The sequence below is a fragment of the Boleophthalmus pectinirostris genome, unplaced genomic scaffold, assembly GCF_026225935.1.
Source record: "Boleophthalmus pectinirostris isolate CB_2022bp ecotype Guang Dong unplaced genomic scaffold, ASM2622593v1 HiC_scaffold_5, whole genome shotgun sequence".
NCBI classification, from domain to species: Eukaryota; Metazoa; Chordata; class Actinopteri; order Gobiiformes; family Gobiidae; genus Boleophthalmus; species Boleophthalmus pectinirostris.
The window spans coordinates 14,032,974-14,048,215 of NW_026571404.1; the positions used below are offsets into that span (position 1 = coordinate 14,032,974).

Here is a 15,242-nt window from a genome sequence, read left to right on the forward strand (position 1 = left end):
CAGTAAATCCCAATATGCAATTATTCACAGTGTATATCAAACAACAAGAGAGACTAGTGCCCTTGTGTGTAAATACCTGATTTGTTCATTCGCTCTTGTTTATTTCTATTAGCATTAGCAGGGGGCTAGCTTATCTCTGTTACTATGAGCCTTGGAAGGGCTTCAACGAAGGCAATGCCAACCTAGTCCCTCGACTAACAGCATCACTCTCACATTCATTCAACATGGACATGTTTACAGCTTCTAAACCAAAGGATGAAACAATATTCAGATTTCACTGTATTATCGTGGCATTCATGTTACAATATGTCTTATAATAATGTGGCTCGGCTAGAAATGCTACAGAAACAACCTGGACAATATTGGATCTGTTTTTACAATTAAATCCAAAATATTAAAGGGACAGTCTGGAATTTTGGACATAGGACCTCATTTCCTAGTTAGAGTGCTGGAGATGTCTGGAGACACTTTTTTAAATATTCCATCCAGTTCTTGTATTTGCAGAGGTCGCTGGTGCTAGGCTAGTGCATGTCAATGGCCATAGTTTTCCTGCCAATAAAAACAGTCTTACCCACTCCACAAAACACCCAAAGCAAATCTGTTATTATGCCAGACTATTGATGTGAATGTCTGTGTTGATAGAATAATGTCTGAAATAAAACTAACCTTGCATCGCATGAATCATCGCATGTTGAGGGACTATTTTCTCAGCAGCAGCAGCAGCAGAATTTTACTTCCAGTAAGTAAGGTGCTAATATCAGTCCGCCGCTGCCGAGCTTTGTATCAGGAAGTACAACCATGGGTTTAAATCCTTCAAATGCAAGGTTGGTTTTACTTTTTAATTTATTCTATCAACACAGACATTTACATCGACAGTCTCGTGTTATAATTAATTTACCTCGGACACTTTGTGAAGTGGGTAAGACTGTTTTTAGTGGCAGGCTAAGTATACGAGGAAACGTTGTTTTTTGTTTACATCCGTTTTTTCCGCACGTGTGCAGTGGCTGGTAGGCAAAAAGTCAGTCAGGCCGCTTGTTTGTGTTGACAGTTGTGTATGTCTGTCAGGAGATAACTTGTGTTGTTTTGAAGTAGGTTTTGCATTTAATTGTTCTGACATGACTTCATCATCTTACTCTGAGTCACTGGATGTTGAGGATCAAAAATGTTACTCTGAAAAGTTAAAATAGCTGATGAGGTTGATGTTGACTTTGTGATAAGGACGCTTTTTGCCTACCAAAATGTCTGAGGTGATATCATCATGTTTTCTCGGAAGGAAATTAGGTCCTATGTCCCTTTAAGATCTAAAAAAAGGAATAACAATGATTTCTTGATGTCAACTGCAGTGAAACAGAACACAGGACCATGGTAGACCTCTCCGATTTTAGTTTACTGCTATTACAAAATAATGTAATTAGATAAAGATGAAAAAACGCCTTTAATTAAATAAATGCAAGATAGATCAGGTCAGTGGCATACTGTGGAACATTCCAGACAAAGTAATACAACCTCCATGGACACTAGCAGGCTGCGGCTGCTCCACGAGAAAAGTTACATTGTCCTTTAAACTTATGTCTTTTTATCTTTTAGCATGCTGGCTAAAAACATTTCTGATTAAAAAAACATGACTAGGCCTATACTGCAGTGAAAGCAAAATGACTATAGCCTCATACTATAGCGGGTGCTTCTTTTGCTGCAGCCTCTTGCACTTCATGATCCTACGGGTTAGACCGGTATACTGAAATATGACTGAGACAAAATGGAGGCAGAAGTGAGATTTGTTCACCTGCCTCACAACATAAAAAGATAAAAACAGATACAGTTTGGAGACTTATCACCTGGAACCTGTCTGCCAGTGCATCTAATCTGCCTATGCCACAAACATGCAGCTCTGAAATCTTTGCATCACCTTCTTTATGACGACGAAACTCCACTGTGTCAAGATCTATGACACCAAAAGTGTTCCACTGTCAAACAAGAGTAAAATATAATGTGCAGTTGCATGTAACATCACAATAGTAACAGTGAATACCAGATATAGAATAAAATAGCACCAGCTATCACATTCAAAATACTATTTTAAAATTCAAACTGGATTCCCCAGTCAAAACATAACAAAGTTGAAAACTGCTGAACTGCAACCAGTATTGCCAGGAAGTAGCTGAAAGACATTATGGAAAAACAACCCCATTTAGTGCTGTCACCATAAAATTCAAGCTTGATTACAATAATAAACAAAAGGCTTAGTACTCGATATAGATGTCTTCACCATAATGGGAAAAAAAAAATCTCATGAGATACAATGACTAGAAAACCCAGCTCCATTATTTCCTTATAATGTCAACAAGTTGATTACTTTCATGACATTAATACTATCTTGTTTTCAGACTGTAGTCGCTCCGGAATATAAGTCGTATCAACCAAAAAATGCATAAGGACAAAGAAAAAAATTTATATAAGTCGCACCGGACTATAAGTTGCAGTTTTGGGGGGTAATTTTTTTTGTAAAATCAGAGACCAGGAACCGACATTTCATCTTAAAAGGCAAGTTATAGTAATAACAATAGAACAGCAAACAACAGGCTGTTAATGTAACAAACATATGAACAATTTTTCAGATAACTACAGCATGAACAACATAACAAGTTTACCAAACTCTCCATCTCACTCCAAATCACAAAATCCATTGAATTCTTCATTCTCAGTGTCACTTCTGAGCAACGCTGCGACCTCCGGAGGTAAACAAAGCGCCACTTCCTTTTCTGTGTAGCTGTCGTCAGACTCAGCATCAGTTCCAGTTAGAATTATTCCAGCCTTTCTGAATCCCGACAGGATGGTTTTGGATGTCACTGATGTCCAGGCTTTGTCGATCCAGCTTTTCAGGAACGTTGCATGGTGCATCCTCCCAGTTGTCACAAGTTTCTTGCTCACTCCAAACTTTCTTTCTGCTGCTCGATTACCGTTTTCGGCTGCATATTTCGCTACATGCAGCTTGTAAAATCTGCAAAATATGATTTTCTTTTTGTGGGCATTTGTGTTTAGTCTTCTCAATCGTCTTTATAAGTTTGTTTAACTTAAAATTTTCAGTGGTACAGAAGTAATGGTGCGATCAACTGACATGATATAGACAGGACAGTGGCTATTTCTGCAGGAGACATGCGCAGTAGAGTGAAGTGACAGTGGTACAGGAGTAATAGTAGTAGCGGATACTGGTACACAAGCCTACAGCGCCCTCTCACAGCTGTTAGTGTGAAAAGTGTAAGTCGCAGGACCACCCAAGCCATAAAAAAAATGCAATTTATAGTCAGAAAAACACGGTACATGTCTTCACTATAATGGAGAAAAAAGAGCATTTGATACAATGACTAGAAAACTCAGCTCCATTATTTCCATGTAATGTCAACAAGTTTGATTAGTTTTATGACATTAATAGTACTTCTCAAAAAGACCATTCACTGATATTGTTCAACAATACGGCATTCATAGGTTTCAGCTTCCTGATTATAGCCATCATTTCGAGCACTTTTCCAGAACTTAGATTGGACTGTTCTGTTTTTTTGACAATGCTCTTTTGATACTTTACAGCTGACGGGTGTGACGCTAACTAAATGTAAGAGCTGACATGGTTGGAACTACAACAGGAGAGATGATTTGTGCACTTTAAAATGTCTCTTGGTCACAGGCTCTTGAAAACATGTTGTTTAAATCCTCTTTTCAGACTATCTTTAAACTTTTTTTGTCTGTGTTTACTAATGTGTGCGCTATGTCACCAGGGAAACTGCTAAACAGTCTGCCCATAGAGATATCTGTACAACACCTGCAGCATGATGTCACCTCAAAGTATCAATAGTGCTATTTCAAGACACAACAAGCAGGTTTGACATAAACACACGCCCAAAATGACACTCACACATTTCATTCACTATGGGCAGTTTTTCGTTAACAAATCTAGACCTACTCCAACAAGCAATGACTAACTTTTAACCACGCTGCGGCCATCTTTCTATTGAGTTGTAACTGTACATGTGTGGTTCTTTGTGAAGCGCAGCTGTGAGTGTGTGTGCGGAGGCAGCGGGTGACAGTAAAAGGCCCTCGCTGGCACAATAAGAGTAGTTGTTAGCGCTGGCGTTTGATTTGGTCACACTGACAGCCAGAGCCATTACCAGCTCAGGGTCAGGCATCTGCAGAGAGGGAAGAGGAGACAGAAAGAGGGGGACCTTTTTTAGACATATTGCTCTGTAAATATTTGGAGCTGCCAATAGAAGACTCAGCATATATCTGACATCAAAGGTAGAAGTCAGTGTTACTTTATAGGTCAAAAAAGAAATAACTATACTGCAAAAACTAAAATCTAGACAAGTTAAGATTGCTTGAACTAAGAAAGTTTTATTGTGATCTGAGTAAATTTCACCTGACAAATGAAATAAAAATATCAAAGGAACAAGACGTTTTGTACTTAAAATATGAAAATACATGTTGCTGCACTTAAGAAAAACAACAACTTTGAGTAACAAAATCTAAAATTGCTTGAAATAAGAAAAACACACATATTCCATTAGTAGATAATTTTACTTGTCAAGTTGTATCTCCTCAAATAAAGTAAAATGCTCAGAATTTAAGGCAATTATCACTTACCTAGATATTGCTTTTAGTGGATAGAGACGGGAGAGATAGGGTCCGTGAGAACGAGACAAGATGAGATTTTCAAATTATTTACAATAATCAGATAAATTCACAATTTTGGTCACATGAATTAATTAGTTTAACTTCTTTGTATATGTTGGGTTGTGACTGTGTTGTATTTTTATGTATTGATATAAACTTATAAATAGGTCAAAAAAAGAAATGTCAAACCAGAAAAATATCCAGCGTTTTGGTTGATATGTGAATAAATACCTTCACTATACGGCACAAGCAAAGTCTCTATCCAAACTTTTCATATTATTCAGCTGATAATGCCTGAAATTTAGATATTCAGGTATTTAATCTGTTAGTTTATGTTTGCATACACACTTAAATTAGATCCCGGTTTAGTCCTGTTAACACAAACACACGTATCTGAATTCATATTTTAACTCTTATACACATCTAGTCTTGTGCATCGCTTATGTGTTATACATTGGGTGCATTTACATTTAGCCAGAAATAAAAAATTAAAACTAATGATCAGGTAATCCAATATTTTTTGGTGTGTTTACAAGACAAATCTGATCATTAAAACACCTTGGTGACAGTTAATTAGTGGATTTTTGTAGTATTTGGGAAAACAAAGAACAATGATTTTAAAAATAACTATTTCAAATTAGATTCCCCTTTCTTTTTTTTCCATGTCACTACCTGCACATGAGTGAACAAGCAGAAAAAAATGAGAATATTTACTGTATCTAACTATCTTTCTATCATGTGTAATGTGCGAATCGTTCAGCTATGTCACCCTGATCAAACCTAGCATAGGTTTTTGGGTGTTGCACTGCGGTCACCCACTCCCCAGACGATCACTAAAGCACTTTTCTAAATACGAAATGCAACCTTTACCTTTACTTTACATCGTTACAATAAAATCTCCCTTAACCTAAATTGAACTACCTGTAGTGCTTATAGGCAAAGTGAATGACATTCCTCTCTCACTCCATTGTCTGCTGGCATAATAGATTTAGGTTGTGGCCCATCTGCTGTCCAATCACAACATTATTTCTATACGCTGTGTGCATGCGGGCGCCGGCTGGGTGTGTGGTAGCGGTAAATCTGTCCAGCTCATTAGCAATGACAGAGGGAATGCTCCGAGCCCACCTGCTCCCCTTCACCCTCTTTATGGCTCTACAAATTAAAAGGACATTTACACACAGGCTCGCTGCGCCGCGCTCTGCTCCCCTCACCTTGCCACTCACATTGCTTCATCTGCTCCCTCTGCTGAGCTGTGGATACTACACACAAAAGCTTTAGCACACTCAACTGAGCTAATTATTCTCCAAGTCCTATTCACTCTGCAATGGGGTCAGTAAGCCGCTAAGAGGGGAGATTTACAAGCAGTAAAAAGTGTAGCATACAAATAACAGCTTTACTTTACAATCAAACTGCGCATATTTAAGCTTTAGGAGTAGAAACTGCTCACGCTTAGAAGAGAGCTCTCCTGCTGTGTCTCCAGAGTCGGGATGGGATGATACTGACATTTTGTGCCAACACTATCATGGCCAAAATAACCGTAATTAACGATAATATTACAATTCTTATTACAAATGCTGATAGTTAAAAACATTTTATAGATAATAATAATAATAATAAATACAATTTTAATATAGTGGATAAGTTACATGGTTTTTATAGTATTGTACAACTTTCTACAAAATCACAAAATCAAGTGGTATTGCCTTTGTTGCTGATTTTTAGAACTATTTAAAAGCTGGTTTATCCTTTTTATTGCAATAAAAGATATTACTATTATTTTCTCTACCCATCCCTAGTTCATCGGTGTTTCTGAAGAACAAACTGAAACTAAAATACCTCAAATTAACTAATGGTGAAATGTCACTGACCCTTTTATGGACCACAATGGTGGAAAACGCTGGTTTCAGATAATCTCCTATTAAAAAGGCCCCTTACTAAATAGTATTTGAGCATTTGCAGCAACCAATTTGCATCCAAGGCGCCAAATAGTTTAGAGCAAACCATTGAAGTATTACTTTATCATGTTAAAATGTGAAATTTGCACAGCTGTGACCCAAAATTTAAGTTTAATCCAAAAATTACTTTTTAGAGTTTTGGTCTTTGGTGTCAGCAGAAATATTTCCATCTTAAGCTAAATTGTAGCATGTTACCATATCCAAATTTTGTCTACAAATAGAAGCTCGTCTTAATAGTTTTCTTGCTGAGTTCTCATATTATTTAAAGAAAGCATTTATATGGATTTTCCAGGAACAGTCACTGCGTTGGCCCAAGGAGACCTCCTCGGGTAGGTGGTCTAAACCCTCCTTTTTGTCCTATTTATTTGCTGGAGTTATGGATTGAGGAGAGCTTTGAAGATTTGGAGAACACTGAGAAAAGGCTATGTGTCTGTGTGCATTCAGCTCCTATTTGAAGTCTCTCACTCCAGCAATTACTTCATATCAAGGATTAGATGAAGCGCAGGACACATGAGAGAGACAGATGGAGGAGAGAGAGGTAGGAGATTGGGGGAAAGACCTAAAAAGAAAGAACCGACCAGTAGAGATAGAGCAGTTTGTCAATATAAAGACACGAGACAACTCCAGAAAATCATACACTTTTTTCCAAGAGCAAAACAGCAAAGCACTATGAATAACGGATGGGCGCTGTCACTGTCTGTTTACGATGGAAACAATAGTCACAGTGGAGTCAACTTTAAAAAATATACTTACATTCAGAAATTCAGAGACAAAACACTCTGTCTGAGAGGCTTGTGTGAGAAAATATTCACTTGGTGCCATATTGACATTGTCATTATAGGCAGAAAATTGATCTTTATAGGCATAGTCAAGATGGTTTATAGTGTATCGATCATCTCTGTAAATCTGTAAATTGTAACAGCAATGCATACACACAACTCAGCCATAAAATTAAGAAAACAACACAAGTCTACCCTAATTATGATATAGTAGGCAAAAAGTGAAATATTAAACAAGTTTTAATAGATAGACAACTTGATCGGAGTACTGCCAAAACAAGTAGATCTACAGTTTTAATAGAGATGCCATAGTGTAATGCATACAATATTACTCTGTGTACTGCTATAGTACTGCATGAGGCTATTAATATTTATTGAGTACAAATAAATAAACAGACAATTTGCATTTTAATAATATTCCTTATTAAATGTCTATGGTGCTCAGATCAGTTGGCCTAAACAAGGGCTGTGTCCAAATGCCCAAACTATTCCCAACTGAGGGAACTGAGTAAGGGTCACGGCATTTTTAGTGGTGTCTGAATGTGCAGCAGGTGAAAATGTAGTGCACTCACCATTTCCCACAATGCACCTTGAAAAGTAGTGGGCATCGGTGGTCACTAGACCGGTCAATATAGACCACAATTGATTGCTAGAGTCAGAAAAACACCAGTGGACAGAGACGGGTGTTTAACTGGACACAGCATTTGTGAATGAACGCAGATAGAAGTGCTGCTTTATCACACTGTTGATCTTGATCATGAATAAATAAAGCGTTATAGTGTAAAGGTGCTAGTGCTCGCTGCTTACTTTATTGAGCTGTTAAAAGATTGATAATTTCCACATCTCAGACAGAAAAGCTGAATAGTCCAGTCCTTTTGCGTGAGATTCAGCGTGGCAAAAGCTTGTGTGGTTATTATTAGTCCATAAAACACAAATCTAATTTTATTGGAGTTTAGCTGACATTTTTCACCCACTTGCCAAAGTCATGTGACCCGAAAAGTAGTGCTGTGTGACCAAATCGCTCTGTGAATGAGTGTATTAAATAGTCCACCAAACAGCGCATGACTACGTAGTGAATGAGGGGTTAGGGGTTAGGGGTTAGGATGGACATTCGAAAACAGCCAAGGTGACGATTTTCGCTTCAGCTCTCTGTTACTAGTATATTCTTCATATTTCTCTGGGTGGGCCTTACCTCAGGGATCTGGACGGTGTACGGCTGCCCATGGAAAGTTGGTGCGTTATCGTTTACGTCTCCAATTTGGATGTTTACGGTTCCTGTGACCAGCTGAAAAAGAAGCAAAAGACACCTTGGTTAAATCCCGCCAAAAAACACCACCCCCTCAATGACTTAGGAGGGCGCCGGTGAGTCAAAATACACTAATCATGCCAAGTTGGGATTTGGTGAGAAGAAAGAGGGCCAAGAATGAGACTTATACCCGCAAGGCAGAGTAGGTTGAGCGTCAGTAAATTTAAGGAACGGAAATGTGCCGAGTGAGACAGATGTCAGAATGATTACACATAAGAAAAGTGAAAAATGGTGATATTAAAGGAGAGAGGGTGAGAGAAGGACAGGAGTTAGATGTGGCTGGGACATACCTAAACAGAAGGTGTCAAAACAGGTAAAACCAAGGTAACAGTCTTACCTCATGTGAGTCTGTGACGGTGAACTCAACTTGCATCTCCGACTTGGTCTAGGGAGGAACAAATTATACTTACAATAACAATGTGGTATTTCTGAGTCATTTTTAATACAGCTTAATTGTATTATTACTATTATTATTAAGTGAATAAGGGTTGGGATGTGGATAAGGTCAAGTAGTTTATAGCCTCTTTTCTACTGGCACAGTTCGCTTGGGGCCGCCTTGGAGCGACTCCCTCCAGTCCAGTTGCGTTTCCATGCTCTAAGCAAGGTTAGGCAAGGTCCAGGGGCAGGGCTCAGATCTGTGAGACACTGACGTCAATCAAACATTACTTTATAAATAAAATAATCTAATCTATCACATCTGAAATAAACTCATAATTATATGGCAGATTTCAGCAATTCACAAAATTAAGCTTAGTAATTAAAAGTTTGTGGCACTGTGAGACGTGACTAAAGCTACAGCTAAAGTAAACACAAAACAGTTTCACTTCTCTTCGCCTTTCTGCCAAGTTTTAACCTCTCTTTATGTAACACATTGGATTTGGCTCATGTTAGTTGCATTACGCACTGGAAATATAATATTTTCAATCTTTATATGCGAGCGGCATGCATCGATAAAGAGGAAACAGCTGTTGCATTCGTGCTAGCTTTGCTTTGGAGCATGTCAATATACAATTGCCATAACTGGAAATACGATGGTTTATTACAAGATCAAGTAAGCATTTGGTGAGAAATTATTATTTTACATTTATATATGCTTTTCGTCATCTTGTTTCCACCCGACTCTAAGTTCTCTCATGTCCAATCATCTGTTTTGTCACTTTAATCTATACCTTCTGGGGTCTCCACCAGACCCCTCAAACAGGTTCACTTTAGACAATGGACTTAGACAGACGCTTGTGGTCCGTACTGATCCACTCCAGAGCAAATCAGCGCAGCTTATTAGAAGTGCACGATGAATCGTAATACAAACGATTGGTGGCAATTAGCTATTTGCATAGACAGCCATTACTTAAGCTGAGTGATGTACACCACAAACAACAAAATATTTTGCTTCATGTAAAACACTTGATCGCTGTGTAGGTTTTTTCAGTGTTTGAGTCACGGCACAGTTTGCTGTGGGGAAAAAAATAAAAAGACATGCATCGCCATCCATTAAAACATTATCAAATGACACCAATTAGTCACTGTCTGGCACTAGGCATTTTGCAATAGTGGTCGTTTTGTGTTTGAAGTTCGCTTATGATCAATTACTACATTGATTAATGGTTTAGACCTAAAATATGCTGAAATGCATCGAATTGTTGTGTTTACACAATTATTATTGTTTGTTTTACAGCTAATATTTCCTATCTTCTCTTCTTTAAAATGTACACTGGACTGTATCTTGAATTCAAAACAAACTCAACACTACTCATTATAAGTACTAAGCTGGTACATTATTGCTTTTACCTCTCGATCGAGCGGTTGTCGTAGCCACACTCTTCCGTCAGTCTCAACTGTGAAGAACTTCATGGCCTCTTCGCCCATGATCCCGAAGGTAAGAGGGTCACCTTCAGGATCTACAGCCTCCAGCTTTGTCACGGACTGCCCTGTCAAACCACAACAAACACGTTAGAGACAAGGCATTACAAATGACCTCTAAGTGGAACGACTTCTTTACTACCCATACAGAGTGTTCAACATATACACATAGACGTATAAATTCTCTTCAGGAATGTTTTTGAAGATCTCCAGAAAGTTAATTTTGCACAATACTTTAGTAAGTATTAGACATATAACTAGAGATGCAAAAGTATTATGTTTTTACAGCATTTAGCCAACTCCTGCCTGCACTTTGTCAAAAGCATTGATTTATGATGTTCAATGCAGATCTCTATATCATCTTTGTCTCTATTTACCCACATATTAGCAGCCATAAACATCTGTAGTCCCACATCAGTCAACCTGACATTAAAAGTGTACATCCAGCTTGTGTACCATCACCACACATGGGGTATAGGGAGGCGAGGATGTTAATTGCATCCGCAGTGCTCCATAGGCTTCATTTATCATAGACACTTTAGCATAGACACGCAGCTAATCAAAGCTAAGGTGGATGAGGGCATGTAAACACTATACAGCCCGCAGAGGCAAAAGGTCAAAACTGCTCAGAGGACAGTGGAGTGACCTTTGAACCCACAGGACATGCCTCATTACCATCGGGAGCAGGACGACGGTACCGCTCACTCATAATGCCCTTGTCCTCTCGACTTGGAGAAGCTATACTAAACATGTGATGAGCAAACTTTTACCACACAGAAGATATTTTAGAATAATAATTGTAAATATTGCGTCACTTCCTGTTTTCTTGCTGGTGGGATTCAAAAGTGGCATGGCAGGGTGGGAAAGCAAGAATGTTCACAGAATAGCTTGAAACTAAAAGGTAAAAAAGAAAGGTATTTGTTTTTTGTATGTTTTATATGACTTATATTATCTGTCACTGATGTAAAATTAATCACAGTATATATTTTTAGCTTGTACAGTGACTATGTGCACAGAAAATAAATGCATGGAAAAGGCACATTCATCTGTACAAGTGACTATTCAGCTAAGGCTGCTACAATAATAATACATTTTATTTGAGGTGCCTTTCAAGATGACTCAAGATCCCCGTACACCCATGAAAAATAATACAATATAGATTTACAATTTGAACATGAATAATAAAATACGTTAAGTTCAGGTGGAGGTTATATCACATCCTTATCTCCATGGTGAAGCTGCTCCTTTGATTAGAGTCTTCCATCATGCATAAGTCCAACATACTGTAAGTTCACTGCATGAAACTTATGGCCAGCAAAATACGGGTACAAATGATTAAATATGTTATCAGAAGTGCCTTTTGTTTAGATAGTGATGGCATTTGGGGGGCTTAAAAATGCAAAAAATATGAAACCACCCTCCAGATTGGAAAAATTAAATTTTTTCATCTACACTGCCAAAGATGCAAAACTCTGGTCAGATCTGCTCACGTTGCATACGCCTTTACGCCACATACATCACCACCTAGCGTCACCGCCGAGCAGCCTGGCAAGCATACCCAATCGAATTCCACACACTTTTGCGTCACCGTATGCACGCAGATTTCTTCCTGAAAACACTCGTCTAAATGTGGAATAAAAAGTGAAGATGCGACGCCACTTTTGTGTCTTCTGTTCATCATATAAACGTAGCCTTATCCAACATACATTTTATGACAAAAAATACCATGAAAAACAAGTATTCTTACTGGGTTGCTTTTCCGCAGATCTGACCTACAACTTGGCCTTGACACATAACCTGCTTGTCTCTCTGGATAAAGTAAAGTTTAATGCCATGAGTCCAAAATTAAATCCACATTTTAGACAAAGCAATAACATCTCCATGGAGATAAGCATGTTGACAATAAAGTCTATCAGAATTGAGCTAGGACTAATGCTGCGTTCATGGCCCTCGAAAACTCAGGGAACTCCCACTTATTTGCATTTATGTGCTTTTATCTTGCAAGGTTTGGATTTTTCAAATGACAGTAAATCCCTAAATATAAACATGTTTAGTCAAAGAGCTCAAATGGTTATGATATTTTGTCCGTCTTCACACAGCAGGTGACGTCATCAGGCTATCCCCAAGGTTTGACTACCCCAAATTTAAGACTTTTTTAAGACCTTTTTAAGACCACTTAAATGAAAATTAAGACCAACATGGCACCCATTATGCGGGCGAAAAACACCAGATTCAATTCTAATAATGACCAACCAACTACATGTACTATATCTAGAATATAAAAGCCACTGTGGATTAAACCTACACTTCCCCATGATCCATCCAACATCTTCCTCCACTCTACTGATTGTTTACTCATTGCCGCTGGTGCCAGAAACCAAAGTATTTTTTATGCATACTCCAAATTAGACGTTTATTCACATTACATGAGTTTACGCTGTTTTTTTTACCCTCCCTCTGTTTAACAATGCACTGCAGCCCAGTTGAGCATACAAAAAAAAATATGCAAATGAAATTTAAGACCTTTTTGAAAAAAAATAAGACTTGGACAACATAATTTAAACACTTTTTAAGGCCTTAATTTAGGAACATGAAATTTAAGACCTTTTTAAGACCTGTGGCCACCCTGGTCAGGTGTGGACCTGCTTGTTGTGAATTCCGAATTGTGTAAGCATGTATTGCCTTTTTTCAACTCAGAAAAACATTTTCCAGAGTTTCCGAGAACCACATGAATACAGCATAAACCACAATTAAATTATCCCAAAACCTGCATATCAAGACCATTAAATAGAAATAGAAATAAAGCACTAAATGCTCTAAACCAAAACTGCACCACAACTACTAATCCAGGACTTAACCAGGACTAACCCAGAACCACCAGAAGCTAACAACCCATATACTTAAGCTATATGCACCACAGTTTGAGAAGCCCTGCCTGCCCTGCACTAGACTAACCCGGAGTGCACCAGCGCTGTCAGATACAGAGCAAACTGTTTAACACAACAACCAATTAGGTCCACAATCACACAACCCTCTCGTTTATTAATACGCCCCATTTTCCCATGAAAGGGTGGCAAAAATGACTAATTAATATAACGATTTATGAACCCCTCTCATTGCGTCTAATGAGATTTATGCAAATTCAGCTGCTTTCAATATGAGTTATAATTTGGTTGAAGACGGTGCAAATTAAGCATTTTACCTCATAGTCATCAATAATATCCTGACTCTTTTTCCGCACTTTGCAGCACTCTTGAGTAAGATACTGTATTTCCCCTCTGTGTTTGGAGATAGAAGCTTGACTGCACTTAACACGGACAAAGGTAGTCAACTGAAATACTCAGTGCTGCACCTAAAGTCAGGTCACAAAATAAATTATAAAGCAATCAATCTCTCACAGACATCATGAATTAACTGCAGAGTCCACCACCTGCTAGTAAATGTTTCATAATATGGCATTAATCTTGTCTCTTTTTCTGGTTTTACGGCTAAAAATATACACTGAAACACACACATCCTTACTGTGAACAAGCTCAGCCCTCCACAGATCTGACCTGTAACTTGACCTCCATGGAGACAAACAGTTGGCTGTGAACCAGAAAAGTTTCATAGTGCAGCTTTAATGTTATAGCTAATTCGTATATATAATTTAGTTGACATAAAGAGATAAAAAGCTTGGTTATATTTATAGATTTAATACATTAGAATTCCATTAGATTTCCTTTAAAACTGAAATTTATAGGCTAAATATTCTGGATCCTAGAGCATTTAATCATTTGCATGTTGTGAAAGAGATTGACAGTTTAAAAATACCTGACCTTATTTGACTGGAGTGATTCTGTTGTTAAAAAAGCACAAATTGGTCAGATTCAGTAGTGCTCAGTAACATTCACAGCATGTTTTGGACCTGAGGGGAATAAAGCAGGATCCTTCTGAAGCTTATCTGTGACACAGTGGCACCGAGCCCTTTCTCTGACAAATGATGCTATTTAGCAGCAAGTGATGCCAGTCCTACTGTTATGAATGATACCGCGCACATTAGCAGCCCCTCCCTCCCCCTCCAGGAGAGCGATGGGCTGCAGCCACCATCTCTCTCATTCACCTTTCTATCTGCGCGCTCGGCTCCTCTCAAACTCCGCTTCAGACAGAGACACAAACTCCGGGTTACTGCTCTGTTCTCCCAGGCTAATGCTGAAGAAGTGAAGCGTTCACTCAGTAAATGAGACATGGCTGAATCGGAATACATTTAGAACAAATTTAAAACCGCTTCATTACGATAAGTACTTTCTGAAAGTTTGTGTAAGAGTTTTGTGCAAAGACAAAGCACCAGTGGGTTATTGTGGCAGAACTATAGAAGCTTGACTTTAAAACACTGCATCTATAAGGGCTGGGAGATATGTCTTAAAAGGTGCTATATGGAACTTTTCTGGTGGAAAATCCATCACCTGCTTTTTTGTATACAATGTTCCAAGCACCACAGTTCAGATCTGAGAGGCAACTACACTCACAATAACAATGCAGAATTTTCATGGAATTCTTGTCAACAATAGAAGCACCTGTAATTGAATGAGTGTCAGAGAGATGCCAAAATTTGGTAGCCGGATTCATCAGCTGGTTTCACTTCATGGAAATCGTCTGATCTTGCAGTATTACGATTCGTTGGCTCTAAGGAAGGTGGGT

At 38.3% G+C, this 15,242-nt stretch overlaps 1 protein-coding gene across 1 annotated transcript in view; it reads right to left on the bottom strand.

Annotated features, from left to right (window-relative positions):
- The window catches only part of cdh23 (cadherin-related 23), a 328,046-nt gene that overhangs the window by 236,622 nt on the left and 76,182 nt on the right, over positions 1 to 15,242 (bottom strand). Inside the window, exons 5-7 of the mRNA XM_055162881.1 lie at positions 10,491 to 10,630; positions 9,040 to 9,087; positions 8,589 to 8,681 (exon numbers count right to left, since the gene is read on the bottom strand). Of these exons, the coding sequence (XP_055018856.1) occupies positions 8,589 to 8,681; positions 9,040 to 9,087; positions 10,491 to 10,630 (281 nt within the window). The remainder of the gene's footprint in view (positions 1 to 8,588; positions 8,682 to 9,039; positions 9,088 to 10,490; positions 10,631 to 15,242) is intronic.